Source organism: Pseudophryne corroboree (assembly GCF_028390025.1).
Source record: "Pseudophryne corroboree isolate aPseCor3 chromosome 3 unlocalized genomic scaffold, aPseCor3.hap2 SUPER_3_unloc_4, whole genome shotgun sequence".
In the NCBI taxonomy this organism is placed as follows: Eukaryota; Metazoa; Chordata; class Amphibia; order Anura; family Myobatrachidae; genus Pseudophryne; species Pseudophryne corroboree.
Window position 1 is genome coordinate 833,421 of NW_026967530.1, and position 25,101 is coordinate 858,521.

The 25,101-nt window shown below is 49.4% G+C and overlaps 2 protein-coding genes across 3 annotated transcripts in view; one reads left to right on the plus strand and one right to left on the minus strand.

Annotated features, from left to right (window-relative positions):
- Positions 1–7,215, minus strand: part of LOC134984207 (oocyte zinc finger protein XlCOF7.1-like) — a 43,813-nt gene extending 36,598 nt beyond the window's left edge. The window contains exon 1 of one of the 2 annotated variants that reach the window (XM_063949843.1): positions 7,072–7,215. The gene's annotated coding sequence lies outside the window, so the exon portion shown is untranslated. The remainder of the gene's footprint in view (positions 1–7,071) is intronic. The other variant, XM_063949842.1, reaches the window with a different exon arrangement.
- Positions 7,167–25,101, plus strand: part of LOC134984205 (zinc finger protein 665-like) — a 33,566-nt gene continuing 15,631 nt past the window's right edge. The window contains exons 1-3 of the mRNA XM_063949839.1: positions 7,167–7,235; positions 20,607–20,685; positions 20,804–20,901. Coding sequence (XP_063805909.1) covers positions 7,167–7,235; positions 20,607–20,685; positions 20,804–20,901 — 246 coding nt within the window. The remainder of the gene's footprint in view (positions 7,236–20,606; positions 20,686–20,803; positions 20,902–25,101) is intronic.

Below are 25,101 nucleotides of genomic sequence, written 5' to 3' on the forward strand. Positions count from 1 at the left end.
ACAGGCTGCTCCCCCTGTATAATAATAATAACAGGACACCACAGGCTGCTCCCCTGTATAATAATAATAATAATAACAGGTCACCACAGGCTGCTCCCCCTGTATAATAATAATAATAATAATAATAACAGGTCACCACAGGCTGCTCCCCCTGTATAATAATAATAACAGGTCAGCACAGGCTGCTCCCCCTGTATAATAATAATAACAGGTCACCACAGGCTGCTCCCTTTGTATAGTAATAATAACAGGACACCACAGGCTGCTCCCCCTGTATAATAATAATAACAGGACACCACAGGCTGCTCCCCCTGTATAGTAATAATAACAGGACACCACAGGCTGCTCCACCAGTATAATAATAATAATAATAACAGGACACCACAGGCTGCTCCCCCTGTATAATAATAATAACAGGTCACCACAGGCTGCTCCCCCTGTATAATAATAATAATAACAGGACACCACAGGCTGCTCCCCTGTATAATAATAATAATAATAACAGGTCACCACAGGCTGCTCCCCTGTATAATAATAATAATAACAGGTCACCACAGGCTGCTCCCCCTGTATAATAATAATAATAATAATAATAATAATAACAACAACAGGTCACCACAGGCTGCTCCCCCTGTATAATAATAATAACAGGTCAGCACAGGCTGCTCCCCCTGTATAATAATAATAACAGGTCACCACAGGCTGCTCCCCCTGTATAGTAATAATAACAGGACACCACAGGCTGCTCCCCCTGTATAATAATAATAACAGGACACCACAGGCTGCTCCCCCTGTATAATAATAATAACAGGTCACCACAGGCTGCTCCCCCTGTATAATAATAATAACAGGTCACCACAGGCTGCTCCCCCTGTATAGTAATAATAACAGGACACCACAGGCTGCTCCACCTGTATAATAATAATAACAGGACACCACAGGCTGCTCCCCCTGTATAATAATAATAACAGGACACCACAGGCTGCTCCCCCGTATAATAATAATAATAATAATAATAATAACAGGTCACCACAGGCTGCTCCCCCTGTATAAATAAGAATTTACTTACCGATAATTCTTTTTCTCGTAGTCCGTAGTGGATGCTGGGACTTCCGTAAGGACCATGGGGAATAGCGGCTCCGCAGGAGACTGGGCACAAAAGTAAAAGCTTTAGACTAGCTGGTGTGCACTGGCTCCTCCCCCTTTGACCCTCCTCCAAGCCTCAGTTAGGATACTGTGCCCGGACGAGCGTACATAATAAGGAAGGATTTTGAATCCCGGGTAAGACTCATACCAGCCACACCAATCACACCGTACAACCTGTGATCTGAACCCAGTTAACAGTATGATAAACATAGGAGCCTCTGAAAAGATGGCTCACAACAATAAACAACCCGATTTTTTTTTTTTTTTTGTAACAATAACTATATACAAGTATTGCAGACAATCCGCACTTGGGATGGGCGCCCAGCATCCACTACGGACTACGAGAAATAGAATTATCGGTAAGTAAATTCTTATTTTCTCTGACGTCCTAGTGGATGCTGGGACTTCCGTAAGGACCATGGGGATTATACCAAAGCTCCCAAACGGGCGGGAGAGTGCGGATGACTCTGCAGCACCGAATGAGAGAACTCCAGGTCCTCCTCAGCCAGGGTATCGAATTTGTAAAATTTAGCAAACGTGTTTGCCCCTGACCAAGTAGCTGCTCGGCAAAGTTGTAAAGCCGAGACCCCTCGGGCAGCCGCCCAAGATGAGCCTACTTTCCTTGTGGAATGGGCTTTTATAGATTTTGGCTGTGGCAGGCCTGCCACAGAATGTGCAAGCTGAATTGTACTACAAATCCAACGAGCAATCGTCTGCTTAGAAGCAGGAGCACCCAGCTTGTTGGGTGCATACAGGATAAACAGCGAGTCAGATTTTCTGACTCCAGCCGTCCTGGAAACATATATTTTCAGGGCCCTGACTACGTCCAGCAACTTGGAGTCCTCCAAGTCCCTAGTAGCCGCAGGCACCACAATAGGCTGGTTCATGTGAAACGCTGAAACCACCTTAGGGAGAAATTGAGGGAGAGTCCTCAGTTCTGCCCTGTCTGAATGAAAAATTAGGTAAGGGCTTTTATATGATAAAGCCGCCAATTCAGAGACACGCCTGGCTGAAGCCAGGGCTAACAGCATGACCACTTTCCATGTGAGATATTTCAATTCCACAGTGGTGAGTGGTTCAAACCAATGTGATTTTAGGAGACTCAACACTACATTGAGATCCCAAGGTGCCACTGGAGGCACAAAAGGAGGCTGTATATGCAGTACCCCTTTGACAAACGTCTGAACTTCAGGCACTGAAGCCAGTTCTTTTTGGAAGAAGATTGACAGGGCCGAAATTTGAACCTTAATGGACCCTAATTTTAGGCCCATAGACACTCCTGTTTGCAGGAAATGCAGGAAACGACCCAGTTGAAATTCCTCTGTAGGGGCCTTCTTGGCCTCACACCACGCAACATATTTCCGCCAAATGCGGTGATAATGTTTTGCGGTTACATCCTTTCTGGCCTTGACCAGGGTAGAGATGACTTCATCTGGAATGCCTTTTTCCTTCAGGATCCGGCGTTCAACCTCCATGCCGTCAAACGCAGCCGCAGTAAGTCTTGAAACAGACAAGGTCCCTGCTGGAGCAGGTCCTTTCTGAGAGGTAGAGGCCACGGGTCCTCCGTGAGCATCTCTTGCAGTTCCGGGTACCAAGTTCTTCTTGGCCAATCCGGAGCCACGAGTATAGTTCTTACTCCTCTCCTTCTTATGATTCTCAGTACTTTGGGTATGAGAGGCAGAGGAGGGAACACATACACCGACTGGTACACCCACGGTGTTACCAGAGCGTCCACCGCTATTGCCTGAGGGTCCCTTGACCTGGCGCAATATCTGTCCAGTTTTTTGTTGAGACGGGACGCCATCATGTCCACCTTTGGTTTTTCCCAACGGTTTACAATCACTTGGAAGACTTCTGGGTGAAGTCCCCACTCCCCCGGGTGGAGGTCGTGTCTGCTGAGGAAGTCTGCTTCCCAGTTGTCCACTCCCGGAATGAACACTGCTGACAGTGCTACCACATGATTTTCCGCCCAGCGGAGAATCCTTGCAGCTTCTGCCATTGCCCTCCTGCTTCTTGTGCCGCCCTGTCTGTTGACGTGGGCGACTGCCGTGATGTTGTCCGATTGGATCAATACCGACTGACCCTGAAGCAGAGGCCTTGCTTGACTTAGGGCATTGTAAATGGCCCTTAGTTCCAGGATATTTATGTGAAGAGACGTTTCCATGCTTGACCACAAGCCCTGGAAATTTCTTCCCTGTGTGACTGCTCCCCAGCCTCTCAGACTGGCATCCGTGGTCACCAGCATCCAATCCTGAATGCCGAATCTGCGGCCCTCTAGAAGATGAGAACTCTGTAACCACCACAGGAGAGACACCCTTGTCCTTGGAGATAGGGTTATCCGCTGATGCATCTGAAGATGCGATCCGGACCATTTGTCCAGCAGATCCCACTGAAAAGTTCTTGCATGGAATCTTCCGAATGGAATTGCTTCGTAAGAAGCCACCATTTTTCCCAGGACTCTCGTGCATTGATGCACTGACACTTGGCCTGGTTTTAGGAGGTTCCTGACTAGCTCGGATAACTCCCTGGCCTTCTCCTCCGGGAGAAACACCTTTTTCTGGACTGTGTCCAGAATCATCCCCAGGAACAGCAGACGTGTTGTTGGAATCAGCTGTGATTTTGGGATATTTAGAATCCACCCGTGCTGACGTAGCACTACCTGAGACAGTGCTACTCCGAACTCTAACTGTTCCCTGGATCTTGCCCTTATCAGGAGATCGTCCAAGTAAGGGATAATTAAGACGCCTTCTCTTCGAAGAAGAATCATCATTTCGGCCATTACCTTGGTAAAGACCCGGGGTGCCGTGGACAATCCAAACGGCAGCGTCTGAAACTGATAATGACAGTTTTGAACCACAAACCTGAGGTACCCCTGGTGAGAAGGGAAGATTGGGACATGGAGATAAGCATCTTTGATGTCCAGAGATACCATATAGTCCCCTTCTTCCAGGTTCGCTATCACTGCTCTGAGTGATTCCATCTTGAATTTGAACCTTTTTATGTAAGTGTTCAAGGATTTCAGATTTAAAATTGGTCTCACCGAGCCGTCCGGCTTCGGTACCACAAACAGCGTGGAATAATACCCCTTTCCCTGTTGTAGGAGGGGTACCTTGATTATCACCTGCTGGGAATACAGCTTGTGAATAGCTTCCAATACTGCCTCCCTGTCGGAGGGAGGCGTTGGAAGAGCAGACTTCAGGAATCGGCGAGGGGGAGACGTCTCGAATTCCAATTTGTACCCCTGTAATACTACCTGCAGGATCCAGGAGTCCACTTGCGAGTGAGCCCACTGCGCGTTGAAATTTTTGAGACGGGCCCCCACCGTGCCTGAGTCCGCTTGTAAAGCCCCAGCGTCATGCTGAAGACTTGGCAGAAGCGGGGGAGGGCTTCTGCTCCTGGGAAGAGGCTGCCTGGTGCAGTCTTTTTCCTCTTCCTCTGCCCCGGGGCAGAAATGAGTGGCCTTTTGCTCGCTTGTTCTTATAGGAACGAAAGGACTGAGTTTGAAAAGACGGTGTCTTTTTCTGCTGAGAGGTGACCTGGGGTAAAAAGGTGGACTTTCCAGCCGTTGCCGTGGCCACCAGGTCTGATAGACCGACCCCAAATAACTCCTCCCCTTTATACGGCAATACTTCCATATGTCGTTTGGAATCTGCATCACCTGACCACTGTCGCGTCCATAACGCCCTTCTGGCAGAAATGGACATCGCACTCACTCTTGATGCCAGGGTGCAAATATCCCTCTGTGCATCACGCATATATAGTAATGCATCCTTTAAATGCTCTATAGTTAATAAAATACTGTCCCTATCCAGGGTATCAATATTTTCAGTCAGGGAATCCGACCAAGCCACTCCAGCGCTGCACATCCAGGCTGAGGCGATTGCTGGTCGCAGTATAACACCAGTATGTGTGTATATACCTTTTAGGATATTTTCCAGCCTTCTATCAGCTGGTTCCTTGAGGGCGGCCGTATCAGTAGACGGTAACGCCACTTGTTTTGATAAGCGTGTGAGCGCCTTCTCTACCCTAGGGGGTGTTTCCCAACGTGCCCTAACCTCTGGCGGGAAAGGGTATAGTGCCAATAATTTGTTAGAAATCAGCAGTTTTTTTATCGGGGGAAACCCACGCTTTATCACACACCTCATTTAATTCCTCTGATTCAGGAAAAACTACTGGTAGTTTTTTCACACCCCACATAATACCCTTTTTTGTGGTACTTGTAGTGTCAGAAATGTTCAATGCCTCCTTCATTGCCGTGATCATGTAACGTGTGGCCCTACTGGACATTACGTTTGTCTCCTCACCGTCGACACTGGATTCAGTATCCGTGTCTGGGTCTGTGTCGACCATCTGAGGTAACGGGCGTTTTAGCGCCCCTGACGGTGTCTGAGACGCCTGAACAGGCACTAACTGATTTGCCGGCTGTCTCATGTCGTCAACAGTTTTTTGCAAAGTGCTGACATTGTCACGTAATTCTTTAAATACGACCATCCAGTCAGGTGTCGACTCCCTAGGGGGTGACATCACTAACACAGGCAATTGCTCTGCTTCCACATCATTTTCCTCATACATGTCGACACAATCGTACCGACACCCAGCACACACACAGGGAATGCTCTGATAGAGGACAGGACCCCACTAGCCCTTTGGGGAGACAGAGGGAGAGTTTGCCAGCACACACCAGAGCGCTATATATATGCAGGGATAACCTTATATAAGTGTTACTCCCTGTTATAGCTGCTGTATTATATATTAGCTGCCAATAGTGCCCCCCCTCTCTTGTTTTACCCTGATTCTTGTAGCAGGACTGCAGGGGAGAGTCAGGGAGCCGTCCTTCCAGCGGAGCTGTGAGGGAAAATGGCGCTCGTGTGCTGAGGAGATAGGCTCCGCCCCCTTCTCGGCGGCCTTTTCTCCCGCTTTTTTCAGGAAAACTGGCAGGGGTTAAATGCATCCATATAGCCTAGGAGCTATATGTGATGCATTTCTTTAGCCATATAAGGTTTTTATAGTGTTTTATTGCGTCTCAGGGCGCTCCCCCCCAGCGCCCTGCACCCTCAGTGACCGGAGTGTGAAGTGTGCTGAGAGCAATGGCGCACAGCTGCAGTGCTGTGCGCTACCTTATTTGAAGACAGGAACGTCTTCTGCCGCCGATTTTCCGGACCTCTTCTGCTCTTCTGGCTCTGTAAGGGGGCCGGCGGCGCGGCTCCGGGACCCATCCAGGCTGGGCCTGTGATCGTCCCTCTGGAGCTAATGTCCAGTAGCCAAGAAGCCCAATCCACTCTGCACGCAGGTGAGTTCGCTTCTTCTCCCCTTAGTCCCACGATGCAGTGAGCCTGTTGCCAGCAGGACTCACTGAAAATAAAAAACCTATTTAAACTTTTACTTCTAAGCAGCTCAGGAGAGCCACCTAGCCTGCACCCTTCTCGTTCGGGCACAACAATCTAACTGAGGCTTGGAGGAGGGTCATAGGGGGAGGAGCCAGTGCACACCAGGTAGTCTAAAGCTTTTACTTTTGTGCCCAGTCTCCTGCGGAGCCGCTATTCCCCATGGTCCTTACGGAAGTCCCAGCATCCACTAGGACGTCAGAGAAATAATAATAACAGGTCACCACAGGCTGCTCCCCCTGTATAATAATAATAACAGGTCACCACAGGCTGCTCCCCCTGTATAGTAATAATAACAGGACACCACAGGCTGCTCCCCCTGTTTAGTAATAATAACAGGGCACCACAGGCTGCTCCCCCTGTATAGTAATAATAACAGGACACCACAGGCTGCTCCCCCTGTTTGGTAATAATAACAGGGCACCACAGGCTGCTCCCCCTGTATAGTAATAATAACAGGACACCACAGGCTGCTCCCCCTGTTTGGTAATAATAACAGGGCACCACAGGCTGCTCTCCCTGTATAGTAAGACGCCATTACCTGATCTCTACGGACACCGAGGCATCCAGTGTCTGGAAATAGAATGAAATGCACAGACCGGAAGTAAGGTGGAACGCACACACCGGAAGTAGGGAATGATTGGCCGCCGGGCTACAGGAAGATATGATTCTCCCCCTAGTGACGGCCTGTCCCCGTGTGACAGGGTGAGTTTTTTTTTGTTTGATAGAGAGGTGTCCGGTATTATAGGACTCCGGGAGCATGGCCGCCGTCCCCTAATCTCCTCTGCTCCTGCTGCAGCTGCTGTCATGCCGGGACTACGGCAATATGGCGGCTGTGTGAGGTATGTGTGTATTCCTGCACTGTGTGTGTGTGTGTTCCGGGCACTATGGGTATATGGGGTGTGTGTGTTCCGGGCACTATGGGTATATGGGGTGTGTGTGTTCCGGGCACTATGGGTATATGGGGTGTGTGTGTTCCGGGCACTATGGGTATAGGGTGTGTGTGTGCCGGGCACTATGGGTATAGGGGGTGTGTGTGTTCCGGGCACTATGGGTATATGGGGTGTGTGTGTTCCGGGCACTATGGGTATAGGGTGTGTGTGTTCCGGGCACTATGGGTATAGGGTGTGTGTGTGCCGGGCACTATGGGTATAGGGGGTGTGTGTGTTCCGGGCACTATGGGTATAGGGTGTGTGTGGGCCGGGCACTATGGGTATATGGGGTGTGTGTGTGTTCCGGGCACTATGGGTATATGGGGTGTGTGTGTGTTCCGGGCACTATAGGTATATGGGGTGTGTGTGTTCCGGGCACTATGGGTATATGGGGTGTGTGTGTCCCGGGCACTATGGGTATAAGGTGTGTGTTCCGGGCACTATGGGTATAGGGGGTGTGTGTGTCCCGGGCACTATGGGTATAGGGGGTGTGTGTGTCCCGGGCACTATGGGTATAAGGTGTGTGTGTGTTCCGGGCACTATGGGTATATGGGGTGTGTGTGTTCCGGGCACTATGGGTATAGGGGGTGTGTGTGTCCCGGGCACTATGGGTATAGGGGGTGTGTGTGTTCCGGGCACTATGGGTATATGGGGTGTGTGTGTCCCGGGCACTATGGGTATAGGGTGTGTGTGTGTGTGCCGGGCACTATGGGTATAGGGTGTGTGTGTGCCGGGCACTATGGGTATATGGGATGTGTTTGTCCTGGGCACTATTGGTATATGGGGTGTGTGTGTTCCGGGCACTATGGGTATATGGGGTGTGTGTGTTCTGGGCACTATGGGTATAGGGTGTGTGTGTGCCGGGCACTATGGGTATATGGGGTGTGTGTGTTCCAGGCACTATGGGTATAGGGTGTGTGTGGGCCGGGCACTATGGGTATATGGGGTGTGTGTGTGTGTGTTCCGGGCACTATGGGTATATGGGGTGTGTGTGTTCCGGGCACTATGGGTATATGGGGTGTGTGTGTCCCGGGCACTATGGGTATAAGGTGTGTGTGTGTTCCGGGCACTATGGGTATATGGGGTGTGTGTGTTCCGGGCACTATGGGTATAGGGGGTGTGTGTGTCCCGGGCGCTATGGGTATAGGGGGTGTGTGTGTCCCGGGCACTATGGGTATATGGGTTGTGTGTGTGTTCCGGGCACTATGGGTATATGGGGTGTGTGTGTCCCGGGCACTATGGGTATAGGGTGTGTGTGTGCCGGGCACTATGGGTATAGGGTGTGTGTGTGCCGGGCACTATGGGTATATGGGGTGTGTGTCCCCCGGGCACTATGGGTATATGGGGTGTGTGTGTTCCGGGCACTATGGGTATATGGGGTGTGTGTGTGTTCCGGGCACTATGGGTATATGGGGTGTGTGTGTTCCGGGCACTATGGGTATAGGGTGTGTGTGTGTTCCGGGCACTATGGGTATAGGGGGTGTGTGTGTTCCGGGCACTATGGGTATATGGGGTGTGTGTGTTCCGGGCACTATGGGTATAGGGGGTGTGTGTGCCGGGCACTATGGGTATAAGGTGTGTGTGTTTCGGGCACTATGGGTATAGGGTGTGTGTGTGTGCCGGGCACTATGGGTATAAGTTGTGTGTGCCGGGCACTATGGGTATAAGGTGTGTGTGTGTTCCGGGCACTATGGGTATATGGGGTGTGTGTGTTCCGGGCACTTTGGGTATAGCGGGTGTGTGTGCCGGGCACTTTGGGTATAGGGGGTGTGTGTGTGCCGGGCACTTTGGGTATAGGGGATGTGTGCGTGCCGGGCACTATGGGTATAGGGGGTGTGTGTGTGCCGGGCACTATGGGTTTAAGGTGTGTGTGCCGGGCACTTTGGGTATAGGGGGTGTGTGTGTCGGGCGCTATGGGTATAGAGGATGTGTGTGCCGGGCACTATGGGTATAGGTTATGTGCCGAGCACTCTGTGTATAGGGTGTGTGTGTTACGGGCACTATGGGTATAGGGTGTGTGTGTGCCGGGCGCTATGGGTATAGGGTATGTGCCGGGCACTCTGTGTATAGGGTGAGTGTGAGCCGGGCACTATGGGTATAGGGGGTGTGTGCCTGGTACTATATGTATAGGGTGTGTGTGTGCCGGGAACTATGGGTATAGGGTGTGTGTGTGTTGGGCACTATGGGTATAGAGTGTGAGTGCCTGGCACTATGGGTATAGGGTGTGTGTGCCGGGCGCTGTGGGTATAGGGTTTGTGTGTGTGTGCTGGGCGCCGTGGGTTTAGGGTGTGTGTGTGTGTGTGTGTGTGTGTGCCGGGCGCTGTGGGTATAGGGGGTGTGTGTGTGTGCTGGGAGCTGTGGGTATACGAAGTTAATGTATGCGGAGTTCTATAGGTATAGGAATATTGTCTGGTGGTCACTCTTGATATGTGGGTGTACATATACTGGGCACTGTGTGTGAGTATGGGGGTGTGTAATGGGCACCTCTCCATCTCATCGTGCCCATCTCGAGCACACCTCACCTGTCTCCCTGTTTATCTTCCCTTTGCCACCAAACTACATATACGCACAACTTCCCATCTCCCTTCCTCTCCTCTTACTGCCTTCTCCATTCTCTGCCTTCCGTGCCACACTCTCAACTGAGGCTTGGAGAGTACCAGCCAATCAGCTCTTAACTGTCATGTTACAGGCTGTGTTTGAAAAATGACAGGAGCTGATTGGTTGGTACTTTCTATCCACTTTATCACTCTGCAAAGCTTAGTTCTCCTGCCTCATAGTCTCATCCTAGAGTGCTAAGTGCCAGCTAAGTGCTGGGGCCAAGGAGCCCAGCATCCCAGTACTGCTCTGGAGTTTCTGAATCCTGGAGGACCGATAACATAGATCCAGGCGCCCCAACAGTGAAAGAAGACAGCAGCCAAGTGCCACAACCTGGCATTTCAAGTGTTTCAGCTTTCACAGGCAGCTAGCCACTTCCGCAACCTAGAGCATGGTAACCTTTGTCAACCATGAGCAGTGGGGCAGGTTTTTCCTCCCAAAGAGGTTCCAAGACTTCAAAAATGGTGTCTTAGAGCTAATTGACATTCATCTGGCTCTCCTTCAGACACAGTCTCACCACCGAAGAAGGAGGCTTACTATCCTGTCATACAATGTCAAAACAGTTGGCTTACATCAACCACTCAGGAGTGTAAAATGGGTGCTTAAAATAAGGACACGGTAGGCAGACTTCCGGTGAATACACAATGTGTATTTACTGGCAGGAGACACTGAAGAAAAGCTTATTCAGGTTTAGGCCTGGAAATACAGGGGCATACAGAAAATAAAATGAACATGAAAGTTCCCAGCACTCCTCCTGCTTAGCAGTCAGTCTTCTGCAGTGGCTTGCGCTCACAATTGCCCATACTCTCCTAGCTTAGGCGTTGATTCCTGGCACTACAGTCACTTTTCCTACTAACTGGCCTCTAACAGGCATCAGTGCATGAACGACCAGTGAATGAGAGATTTAAACTCTACCTCTGCCAGTGATTTGCTGGCTCTGGGCCAGCTGGAAAACTCGGAATTCCATATTTCCACTTTGCGATGTGCAGCCCAGAAAACCCTGAGTTCCAAACTTCTACTGCAGCTGCAGAATGTGCCGGTCTTGACTTCCTCTCCCTCAGAGTGAGCTGATCCCACCAGAATGTGGACAGCTCAGGTGAGAGACCACCCCTCTAACCACGCAGCTCCATTGTGATGGCAGAAACAGTTGATATCTTTTGATTGGGGGGGAAGGCAAGTATCAGTGATATTAGCATTGTTCATCCCAGTAGTAGACAACTGGGAAGCTGATTTTGTAATCCGGAACACGTTCCATCCCAGTAAATGGTCCCTTCATTAAGAGAACTTCATCCAACTCGTGGACCGATGGGGTCTGCCACCACATTACACATGCACAAGGGATAAGAATGAAATCCTGGTGGATGCAATGATGGTCTCATGGAAGTTTCACTTACTGTAATTGTTTATGCCGATTACGCTACATCCTCCCATGCTGAAAAAGACAAATGGCCGGATGTAATGCATTGCGAAACAGCCGGTGCTCCAAAATTCCGGTCGAACTCGTACGGTTTTTTAAACCAGCAAACATTTACAAGGCAAAACCAGGTAGGTTTTACCTTGTAAATGATAGGTGCTTTAAAAAAGTACGAGTATGGCCGGAATCTCGGAGCTCCAGGCCGTATCGCACTGCATTACATCCATCCCAAAAACGGAGGGATTTCTAGTCATCTTGGTGGCTCCGCACTGGCCAAAGTGGTCATTATATGCCAATATCCTCAGCATGGTAGTATGTCATCCTTGGCGATTGCCCATCTGATCTGCTCAGTTTGGACAGAGTTATCTTGGTTTCCATGATCCTCTGAGCAGGCCTCTATGATCCTTTGAGCAGGGCCTCTGTGATCAGGTCATTCAGACCATGATAAGGACAGGAAACCATCATCAGCCTCAAATTTGAATTGCATTTGGAGGATTTAAATCTCCTGGTGTGAATGGAAGCAAGACCATACATCTTCCTTCAACTTGACTCGTTTGCTGTCATTCCTAAAAGTCAGCTTGGACACTGTGCTGAATCGATTTTCACTGAAGAGTCAGGTATTGGCGCTTTAAAAATTTTCCAACGGAAATTGGCCACCATCCCTGTAGATCAGACTTTTCTTCAAAATGTGTTCATGTCTAACCACCCTTTTTTCCTCCGGGTGTTCTGTGGGAACTCAATTTGGCCCTCATGCACTGCAAAAACCAAGTTTTGAACCTCTGTATGGATCCCAATTTTCTGTCCTGGAAAGTGGTGCTGACCATATCATCTAGATGAGTCTCTGAGTTGGCGACTGTTCGGATCTGTGCACCAGATCTGATTAATAGCTGAAAGTCATCTTCCGGTTTCACCTGATGACTTGTGGTCCTGCAGCAAAAGAATGCTCTGGGCCTTCTTAATGTTGTCAGAGCCTTGCAGGACAATGTGGAAAGATATGCTGTATACTGTAAAAAGGTCAGCCCCGTGCTGCTCCATGAGTGGTTTGCCAGCGACTAAACATTTGTAGGCCAGATGGATCATGGTGACTATCCAACATACAATTGTTTTCATAGTGGGGACCTATTCCAGATCACCTGATTGCCCTACCAGATTGGTGAGTGCATCTCTAGATGCACAAAATAGTACCTCGGTAGAGTAGATATACACGGCAATCACCTGGTCCTTCATCTTTACATTTACAAAGTTCTACAAATGTGATGTGTTTGTAGCCAGAGATGAGGGTGGGACGTGTCTGGGTGATGACCGGAGAGGTGACTGCTGGGAATGGAACATTATACAGTAACACCGGGGGACGTGTCTGGGTGATGACTGGAGAGGTGACTGCTGGGAATGGGGCATTATACAGTAACACCAGGGGACGTGTCTGGGTGATGACTGGAGAGGTGACTGCTGGGAATGGGATATTATACAGTAACATCAGAGGATGTGTCTGGGTGATGACTGGAGAGGTGACTGCTGGTAATGGGACATTATACAGTACCACCAGGGGATGTGTCTGGGCGATGACTGGAGAGGTGACTGCTGGGAATGTGACATTATACAGTAACACCGGGGGATGTGTCTGGGTGATGACTGGAGAGGTGACTGCTGGGAATGGGGCATTATACAGTAACACCAGGGAATGTGTCTGGGTGATGACTGGAGAGGTGACTGCTGGGAATGGGACATTATACAGTAACACCAGGGGACGTGTCTGGGTGATGACTGGAGAGGTGACTGCTGGGAATGGGGCATTATATAGTAACACCAGGGGATGTGTCTGGGTGATGACTGGAGAGGTGACTGCTGGGAATGGGACATTATACAGTAACACCAGGGGATGTGTCTGGGTGATGACTGGATAGGTGACTGCTGGGAATGGGACATTATACAGTAACACCAGGGGATGTGTCTGGGTGATGACTGGAGAGGTGACTGCTGGGAATGGGACATTATACAGTAACACCGGGGGATGTGTCTGGGCGATGACTGGAGAGGTGACTGCTGGTAATGGGACATTATACAGTACCACCAGGGGATGTGTCTGGGTGATGACTGGAGAGGTCACTGCTGGGAATGGGGCATTATACAGTAACACCAGGGGATGTGTCTGGGTGATGACTGGAGAGGTGACTGCTGGGAATGGGATATTATACAGTAACATCAGGGGATGTGTCTGGGTGATGACTGGAGAGGTGACTGCTGGGAATGGGACATTATACAGTAACACCGGGGGATGTGTCTGGGTGATGACTGGAGAGGTGACTGCTGGGAATGGGGCATTATACAGTACAAGGGGATGTGTCTGGGTGATGACTGGAGAGGTGACTGCTGGGAATGGGACATTATACAGTAACACCGGGGGACGTGTCAGGGTGATGACTGGAGAGGTGACTGCTGGGAATGTGACATTATACAGTAACACCGGGGGATGTGTCTGGGTGATGACTGGAGAGGTGACTGCTGGGAATGGGACATTATACGGTAACACCAGGGGATGTGTCTGGGTGATGACTGGAGAGGTGACTGCTGGGAATGGGACATTATACAGTAACACCAGGGGATGTGTCTGGGTGATGACTGGAGAGGTGACTGCTGGGAATGGGACATTATACAGTAACACCAGGGGATGTGTCTGGGTGATGACTGGAGAGGTGACTGCTGGGAATGGGACATTATACAGTAACACCAGGGGACGTGTCAGGGTGATGACTGGAGAGGTCACTGCTGGGAATGGTGCATTATACAGTAACACCGGGGGATGTGTCTGGGTGATGACTGGAGAGGTGACTGCTGGGAATGGGGCATTATACAGTAACACTGGGGGATGTGTCTGGGTGATGACTGGAGAGGTGACTGCTGGGAATGGGACATTATACAGTAACACCAGGGGATGTGTCTGGGTGATGACTGGAGAGGTCACTGCTGGGAATGGGGCATTATACAGTAACACCAGGGGATGTGTCTGGGTGATGACTGGAGAGGTGACTGCTGGGAATGGGATATTATACAGTAACATCAGGGGATGTGTCTGGGTGATGACTGGAGAGGTGACTGCTGGGAATGGGACATTATACAGTAACACCAGGGGACGTGTCAGGGTGATGACTGGAGAGGTCACTGCTGGGAATGGTGCATTATACAGTAACACCGGGGGATGTGTCTGGGTGATGACTGGAGAGGTGACTGCTGGGAATGGGGCATTATACAGTAACACCAGGGAATGTGTCTGGGTGATGACTGGAGAGGTGACTGCTGGGAATGGGACATTATACAGTAAGACCAGGGGACGTGTCTGGGTGATGACTGGAGAGGTGACTGCTGGGAATGGGGCATTATACAGTACCAGGGGATGTGTCTGGGTGATGACTGGAGAGGTGACTGCTGGGAATGGGGCATTATACAGTAACACCGGGGGACGTGTCAGGGTGATGACTGGAGAGGTGACTGCTGGGAATGGGACATTATACAGTAACACCAGGGGACGTGTCTGGGTGATGACTGGAGAGGTGACTGCTGGGAATGGGGCATTATACAGTACAAGGGGATGTGTCTGGGTGATGACTGGAGAGGTGACTGCTGGGAATGGGACATTATACAGTAACACCGGGGGACGTGTCAGGGTGATGACTGGAGAGGTGACTGCTGGGAATGTGACATTATACAGTAACACCGGGGGATGTGTCTGGGTGATGACTGGAGAGGTGACTGCTGTGAATGGGACATTATACGGTAACACCAGGGGATGTGTCTGGGTGATGACTGGAGAGGTGACTGCTGGGAATGGGACATTATACAGTAACACCAGGGGATGTGTCTGGGTGATGACTGGAGAGGTGACTGCTGGGAATGGGACATTATACAGTAACACCAGGGGATGTGTCTGGGTGATGACTGGAGAGGTGACTGCTGGGAATGGGACATTATACAGTAACACCAGGGGATGTGTCTGGGTGATGACTGGAGAGGTGACTGCTGGGAATGGGACATTATACAGTAACACCGGGGGATGTGTCTGGGTGATGACTGGAGAGGTGACTGCTGGGAATGGGGCATTATACAGTAACCCCAGGGGACGTGTCTGGGTGATGACCGGAGAGGTGACTGCTGGGAATGGGGCATTATACAGTAACACCAGGGAATGTGTCTGGGTGATGACTGGAGAGGTGACTGCTGGGAATGGGACATTATACAGTAACACCAGGGGACGTGTCTGGGTGATGACTGGAGAGGTGACTGCTGGGAATGAGGCATTATACAGTACCAGGGGATGTGTCTGGGTGATGACTGGAGAGGTGACTGCTGGGAATGGGGCATTATACAGTAACACCGGGGGACGTGTCAGGGTGATGACTGGAGAGGTGACTGCTGGGAATGGGACATTATACAGTAACACCAGGGGACGTGTCTGGGTGATGACTGGAGAGGTGACTGCTGGGAATGGGGCATTATACAGTACAAGGGGATGTGTCTGGGTGATGACTGGAGAGGTGACTGCTGGGAATGGGACATTATACAGTAACACCGGGGGATGTGTCTGGGTGATGACTGGAGATGTGACTGCTGGGACTGGGACATTATACAGTAACACCAGGGGATGTGTCTGGGTGATGACTGGAGAGGTGACTGCTGGGAATGGGACATTATACAGTAACACCAGGGGATGTGTCTGGGTGATGACTGGAGAGGTGACTGCTGGGAATGGGACATTATACAGTAACACCAGGGGATGTGTCTGGGTGATGACTGGAGAGGTGACTGCTGGGAATGGGACATTATACAGTAACACCAGGGGATGTGTCTGGGTGATGACTGGAGAGGTGACTGCTGGGAATGGGACATTATACAGTAACACCGGGGGATGTGTCTGGGCGATGACTGGAGAGGTGACTGCTGGTAATGGAACATTATACAGTACCACCAGGGGATGTGTCTGGGCGATGACTGGAGAGGTGACTGCTGGGAATGGGACATTATACAGTAACACCGGGGGATGTGTCTGGGCGATGACTGGAGAGGTGACTGCTGGGAATGGGGCATTATACAGTAACACCGGGGGATGTGTCTGGGTGATGACTGGAGAGGTGACTGCTGGGAATGGGACATTATACAGTAACACCAGGGGATGTGTCTGGGTGATGACTGGAGAGGTGACTGCTGGGAATGGGACATTATACAGTAACACCAGGGGATGTGTCTGGGTGATGACTGGAGAGGTGACTGCTGGGAATGGGACATTATACAGTAACACCAGGGGATGTGTCTGGGTGATGACTGGAGAGGTGACTGCTGGGAATGGGACATTATACAGTAACACCAGGGGATGTGTCTGGGTGATGACTGGAGAGGTGACTGCTGGGAATGGGGCATTATACAGTAACACCGGGGGATGTGTCTGGGCGATGACTGGAGAGGTGACTGCTGGTAATGGGACATTATACAGTACCACCAGGGGATGTGTCTGGGTGATGACTGGAGAGGTGACTGCTGGGAATGGGACATTATACAGTAACACCAGGGGATGTGTCTGGGTGATGACTGGAGAGGTGACTGCTGGGAATGGGACATTATACAATAACACCGGGGGATGTGTCTGGGCGATGACTGGAGAGGTGACTGCTGGTAATGGGACATTATACAGTACCACCAGGGGATGTGTCTGGGCGATGACTGGAGAGGTGACTGCTGGGAATGGGACATTATACAGTAACACCGGGGGATGTGTCTGGGTGATGACTGGAGAGGTGACTGCTGGGAATGGGACATTATACAGTAACACCAGGGGATGTGTCTGGGTGATGACTGGAGAGGTGACTGCTGGGAATGGGGCATTATGCAGTAACACCAGGGGATGTGTCTGGGTGATGACTGGAGAGGTGACTGCTGGGAATGGGGCATTATACAGTAACACCGGGGGACGTGTCTGGGTGATGACCGGAGAGGTGACTGCTGGGAATGGAACATTATACAGTAACACCGGGGGACGTGTCTGGGTGATGACTGGAGAGGTGACTGCTGGGAATGGGGCATTATACAGTAACACCAGGGGACGTGTCTGGGTGATGACTGGAGAGGTGACTGCTGGGAATGGGACATTATACAGTAACACCAGGGGATGTGTCTGGGTGATGACTGGAGAGGTGACTGCTGGGAATGGGGCATTATACAGTAACACCAGGGGATGTGTCTGGGTGATGACTGGAGAGGTGACTGCTGGGAATGGGGCATTATACAGTAACACCAGGGGATGTGTCTGGGTGATGACTGGAGAGGTGACTGCTGGGAATGGGACATTATACAGTAACACCGGGGGATGTGTCTGGGTGATGACTGGAGAGGTGACTGCTGGGAATGGGACATTATACAGTAACACCAGGGGATGTGTCTGGGTGATGACTGGAGAGGTGACTGCTGGGAATGGGACATTATACAGTAACACCAGGGGATGTGTCTGGGTGATGACTGGAGAGGTGACTGCTGGGAATGGGACATTATACAGTAACACCAGGGGATGTGTCTGGGTGATGACTGGAGAGGTGACTGCTGGGAATGGGACATTATACAGTAACACCAGGGGATGTGTCTGGGTGATGACTGGAGAGGTGACTGCTGGGAATGGGGCATTATACAGTAACACCGGGGGATGTGTCTGGGCGATGACTGGAGAGGTGACTGCTGGTAATGGGACATTATACAGTACCACCAGGGGATGTGTCTGGGTGATGACTGGAGAGGTGACTGCTGGGAATGGGACATTATACAGTAACACCGGGGGATGTGTCTGGGTAATGACTGGAAAGGTGACTGCTGGGAATGGGGCATTATACAGTAACACCGGGGGATGTGTCTGGGTGATGACTGGAGAGGTGACTGCTGGGAATGGGACATTATACAGTAACACCAGGGGACGTGTCTGGGTGATGACTGGAGAGGTGACTGCTGGGAATGGGACATTATACAGTAACACCAGGGGATGTGTCTGGGTGATGACTGGAGAGGTGACTGCTGGGAATGGGGCATTATACAGTAACACCGGGGGATGTGTCTGGGCGATGACTGGAGAGGTGACTGCTGGTAATGGGACATTATACAGTACCACCAGGGGATGTGTCTGGGTGATGACTGGAGAGGTGACTGCTGGGAATGGGACATTATACAGTAACACCGGGGGATGTGTCTGGGTAATGACTGGAAAGGTGACTGCTGGGAATGGGGCATTATACAGTAACACCGGGGGATGTGTCTGGGTGATGACTGGAGAGGTGACTGCTGGGAATGGGACATTATACAGTAACACCAGGGGACGTGTCTGGGTGATGACTGGAGAGGTGACTGCTGGGAATGGGGCATTATACAGTAACACCGGGGGATGTGTCTGGGTGATGACTGGAGAGGTGACTGCTGGGAATGGGACATTATACAGTAACACCAGGGGACGTGTCTGGGTGATGACTGGAGAGGTGACTGCTGGGAATGGGGCATTATACAGTAACACCGGGGGATGTGTCTGGGTGATGACTTGAGAGGTGACTGCTGGGAATGGGACATTATACAGTAACACCAGGGGATGTGTCTGGGTGATGACCGGAGAGGTGACTGCTGGGAATGGGGCATTATACAGTAACACCAGGGGACGTGTCTGGGTGATGACCGGAGAGGTGACTGCTGGGAATGGAACATTATACAGTAACACCGGGGGACGTGTCTGGGTGATGACTGGAGAGGTGACTGCTGGGAATGGGGCATTATACAGTAACACCAGGGGACGTGTCTGGGTGATGACCGGAGAGGTGACTGCTGGGAATGGGACATTATACAGTAACACCAGGGGACGTGTCTGGGTGATGACTGGAGAGGTGACTGCTGGGAATGGGGCATTATACAGTAACACCAGGGGATGTGTCTGGGTGATGACTGGAGAGGTGACTGCTGGGAATGGGGCATTATACAGTAACACCAGGGAATGTGTCTGGGTGATGACTGGAGAGGTGACTGCTGGGAATGGGACATTATACAGTAACACCGGGGGATGTGTCTGGGTGATGACTGGAGAGGTGACTGCTGGGAATGGGACATTATACAGTAACACCAGGGGACGTGTCTGGGTGATGACTGGAGAAGTGACTGCTGGGAATGGGGCATTATACAGTAACACCAGGGGACGTGTCTGGGTGATGACTGGAGAGGTGACTGCTGGGAATGGGGCATTATACAGTAACACCAGGGGATGTGTCTGGGTGATGACTGGAGAGGTGACTGCTGGGATTGGGTCATTATACGGTAACACCAGGGGATGTGTCTGGGTGATGACTGGAGAGATGACTGCTGGGAATGGGACATTATACAGTAACACCAGGGGATGTGTCTGGGTGATGCCTGGAGAGGTGACTGCCGGGAATGGGGCATTATACAGTAACACCAGGGTATGTGTCTGGGTGATGACTGGAGAGGTGACTGCCGGGAATGGGACATTATACAGTAACACCAGGGGACGTGTCTGGGTGATGACTGGAGAGGTGACTGCCGGGAATGGGACATTATACAGTAACACCAGGGGATGTGTCTGGGTGATGACTGGAGAGGTGACTGCTGGGAATGGGGCATTATACACCAGGGTATGTGTCTGGGTGATGACTGGAGAGGTGACTGCTGGGAATGAGGCATTATACAGTAACACCGGGGGACGTGTCTGGGTGATGACTGGAGAGGTGAATGCTGGGAATGGGACATTATACAGTAACACCAGGGTACGTGTCTGGGTGATGACTGGAGAGGTGACTGCTGGGAATGGGACATTATACAGTAACACCGGGGGATGTGTCTGGGTGATGACTGGAGAGGTGACTGCTGGGAATGGGACATTATTCAGTAACACCGGGGGACGTGTCTGGGTGATGACTGGAGAGGTGACTGCTGGGAATGGGGCATTATACAGTAACACCAGGGGATGTGTCTGGGTGATGACTGGAGAGGTGACTGCTGGGAATGGGGCATTATACAGTAACACCAGGGGATGTGTCTGGGTGATGACTGTATCACTGTGTGTGTCAGGTTCCTATAAGGTGTCATGATGTCACTGTCTATGTCTCCATGCAGGAGGGGGAGTATATAGAGGAACACAGGGGTCTGTACAAGGATGTGATGATGGAGAATCACCGGCCCCTCACATCACTGGGTAAGAGGAGACTGTCATGTATTGTACAGGGGAGAGCAGGTATGGGGGCCCCTATATACACACATCATCTGATAATCACATATATACACTGTACTCAGTCACTGTGTGTCTCCTACAGATGGACCCAGTAACAGAGATACCCCAGAGAGATGTCCCCGTCCTCTGTATTCCCAGGATTGTACAGAGGAGAATCACAGGATCCCACAGGAGGATCAGGTAGGTGGGATTCCTCTACCATGTGATCTGGAGGACACTGCTATACTCTTGGTAAGAGAGCCAGCACAAGGAGCAGAACTATGCTGTGTCCCACTGTACCCCTCCAATCTCAACCAAACCTCATTCTGCTATTTAGAGCATTGGAGTAAGCTGTGCATTATAGATTTATTGCCTAGCTAAGAACACACCCAGACACTAGTCAGGGAACATAGTTCTGCCGCTTGTCCTGTTTTGGTTCAGACTCCCCAAAAGATCACCAGGTCACTTCTCTCAATGTTTGAATTCTTGAGGTCATCACTCTCTCCTGGTAGCGAGGCTGCAGTGTGCTACTGCTCGGTGCGGGCCCTGTAACCGGAAAGAGGGACAGATAACGCTGCTACAGGAACGCTTGTGCTAGGAGTGGCAGACAGGACAGGTGTAGGCCCTTTTTTCTCCCAGTCCTACTTTGCTGAGAGCTACTCCACTATCCCACCTTTGCCGGTCTTCCCTGGGAAGGAGGCACGGAGGTGCCATGTCAGCTGAGAGGTACATAGCTGCAGATCAGGCTCAGTATTCTAAGTATTTCTTAAAGGGGTCTTGCTGGTATTGCTTGATTATTAGGACTCTGTGGATCACTGAGTCTGGGTTAGACATCATTTTCTCTTTTTCTATACCTTCCTTAACTTAGTATAAATTGTCCAGTTTTCGTTGCTCAATCCAGAGTTTCCCAAACTCCGTCATTACAGTCTATGTTTTAAGGATATCCATGCATCAGTCCAGATTGTTAAATCAAATTGACTTAGGCACTGATTAAATCACCTGTGCCCAAGCATGGAAAACCTTTAAACCTGGACAGTAGTGGTGGAGTTTTGGAAACTGGCTATATATAAAATGATAAACGTATGAGGTATGAGGCAGCACTCGAACAAAACCAACCGTGCGTAGCAAGTGCCAGAAATCGGCTCATAGGAACGCTCACCTCATCCACATAAGATAACGTATAAAACCAACACTCACATATAGAAGCTTGGAGAAGGCTTTATTATAGAATGGACATACAGGTGAAGTAGCCGCAGCAGATGTCCAACGGCCACTTCAGCAGCTCTCTGTTTTCTTCAGGGACCTTGAAGATCGTGCATACACGCCGACATATAGCCTAACGGGCGCCAAGCTATCATGCTATCAACAAGATAAACCACTGAGTAAACTCAGGCTGAGTCCGACATGAGCTCTTTGGTTGCTGGACCTCCAGCTGAGTGAGTGGGGTCTGTTGTCCTGAGCAATTGACAGGCAGCCCCATCACTAAAAAAACGTCTGACAACATCAACAACCAGCGGATTTTGTGTGTAAAATGCTAGGAGCTTGGGAGATAAAATTCCAGAACTAATTTCAATAGTGACAAGAGATTATATGGATATTGTGGCTATTACAGAATCTTGCTGCAATAAAAACATGACTGGGACATAGCTATACGAGGATACAATTTATTTAGAAAGGACAGAATAGGAAATATCAGAGGAGAGGTAGCAATGTTTCTGAAAAAAGCATAAATTCTTCTTTAATACATGACATAAAATCTGTGGCCCTTTGGGTGACCATTGAAACGGGGTAGAGGGACATTATTCATACTGGAGTGATCTAGAGACCACCATATGGGGGGGGGGGGGGTAGGTGTTAATGGACAGGAAACTTTTGCAGGACATCACTAAAATGGCTTTAAAAGGGGAGGTGATAGTCATGTGAGACTTTACCTGAAGTGACCTCGAAGGGGTCTTTTGCAAGTTCCACTAGAAGTGGGGACTTATAAATTTCTTGCAGGGGGCATCCCTAAAGCAATTGGTGAAGTTAGCCAAAACGCAAAGATGCAGTGCCCATCAAACAGTATGGTCTACTATAAGGACAGGAACCAACTCATGTTAAAAAAAAAAAAAGATGTTGGATTTTAGAAAGACAGATTTTGCACAGATGGCGAGATGTGTAAGCGATTCATTGTCAGAGTGGAGGAACTTGGAAGCAGTGCAGGAGAGGTGGGAAAAACTAAAAACAGAGCGGTATCAACTAGTGAGAAAGCAAAAATAGATGGCCTTTAGGAAATAATAAGCAGGTTCAAAATAATGAAGACAAGGAGGACTCTATTGTCAGTTGGAAAGAGGTTCAAAAGGTAATCAGATGTGCAAAGGGACAAGCTGAGGAAAAAATGGCCCAGTCAGTAGGTAAAAGGGGAAAATATTTTTCCGTTATCTAAGTGAAAGGAGAAAAGCAGACAGAGAGATAATAAGACTTAACACAGAAAGTGAGTGTCTCGTCAAAGGAGACAAGGCAATAGCAGATCATCTAAATATTTTTGCTCCGTATTCACTACAGAAATAGAGGGAAAGGAGCCACAGTTAAGTTGTAAGAACATTCAGAAAAATGAGTTAGATACAAGTACATTTACAGAAGTGAGGGTCTTAACAGAAGTCTCAAAACGGAAAGTAGATATATTAATGGGGCCAGATGAGATACATCCAATGATTCTAAGAGCTTAAAGGAGTCCTGGTAACTGCATTAACATAATTATTCAACCAGTCAGTAGCTTCAGGAGTGATTCCAGAGGACTGAAAAATAGCGACTGCAGTCCCACTGCACAAAAGTGGAAGCAAGGAAGAGGCAAGCAACTACTGACCAGTGAGCCTTACATCAGTAGTAGGGAAATTGATGGAAACACTATTAAAAGTAAAAATTGTGGAGTATCTCAAATCCAGCAATTTACAGGATCCCAAACAGCATGGATTCACTGGGGGGAGAATATGCCAAACAAATCTTTTATTTACTTTTTTGACTAGGTGACTAAAACAATAGATGAAGGTGGAGCCGTGGATATAGCTTATCTAGACTTTAGTAAGGCTTTTGACACTGTTCCACATCGCAGACTGCTAAATAATCTCAAAAGTGTGGGTTTGGATTCTAAGATGGTTGAATGGATAAGAACTTGGTTGCAGGATAGAAAACAGAGAGTTGTAGTAAATTGAGTGCACTCACAGGAGGAAATGTTACCAGTGGAGTACCCCAGGGATCTGTACTTGGACCAGTGCTTTTTAATATCTTTATTGGTGACATTGCAAATGGCATTAAAGGGAAAGTATGCCTTTTGCAGATGATTCAAAAGTATGCAACAGCGTAGACACACCAGGTGGGGTAAAACAAATGATTGAGGATCTAGGTAGACTAGAGGAATGGTCCAGAGTGTGGCAAATACAGTTTAATGCCAAAAAATGCAAAATCATGCACTTGGGTCTTATTTTTTTTTTTAACACACTCCACCCAAATCTAACTCTCTCTGCACATGTTACACCGGCCCCCCTGCACTACACATGGTTTAGCCCATTAGAGAAAGAATTTGTTTTTGCGATCAACCGTGAATTAGGCCCTATACTGGAAACTACTGAGGAGGAAAGGCATCTAGGAGTCACTATCTCAGGTGACATAAAGGCTAAATATAGTATTAATGGTCTATACTGGAAACTACTGAGGAGGAAAGGGATCTAGGAGTCACTATTTCAGGTGACATCAAGGATAAATATAGAACTAATGGTACTATACTGGAAACTACTGAGGAGGAAAGGGATCTAGGAGTCACTATCTCAGGTGACATAAAGGCTAAATATAGTATTAATGGTCTATACTGGAAACTACTGAGGAGGAAAGGGATCTAGGAGTCACTATCTCAGGTGACATAAAGGATAAATATAGAACTAATGGTACTATACTGGAAACTACTGAGGAGGAAAGGGATCTAGGAGTCACTATCTCAGGTGACATAAAGGATAAATATAGTATTAATGGCACTATACTGGGAACTACTGAGGAGGAAAGGGATCTAGGAGTCACTATTTCAGGTGACATAAATGATAAATATAGTATTAATGGCACTATACTGGAAACTACTAAGGAGGAAAGGGATCTAGGAGTCACTATCTCAGGTGACATAAAGGATAAAATAAGAATTTACTCACCGGTAATTCTATTTCTCGTAGTCCGTAGTGGATGCTGGGCACTCCGAAAGGACCATGGGGAATAGCGGGCTCCGAAGGAGGCTGGGCACTCTAGAAAGATTTATGACTACCTGGTGTGCACTGGCTCCTCCCACTATGACCCTCCTCCAAGCCTCAGTTAGGACACTGTGCCCGGACGAGCGTACACAATAAGGAAGGATTTTGAATCCCGGGTAAGACTCATACC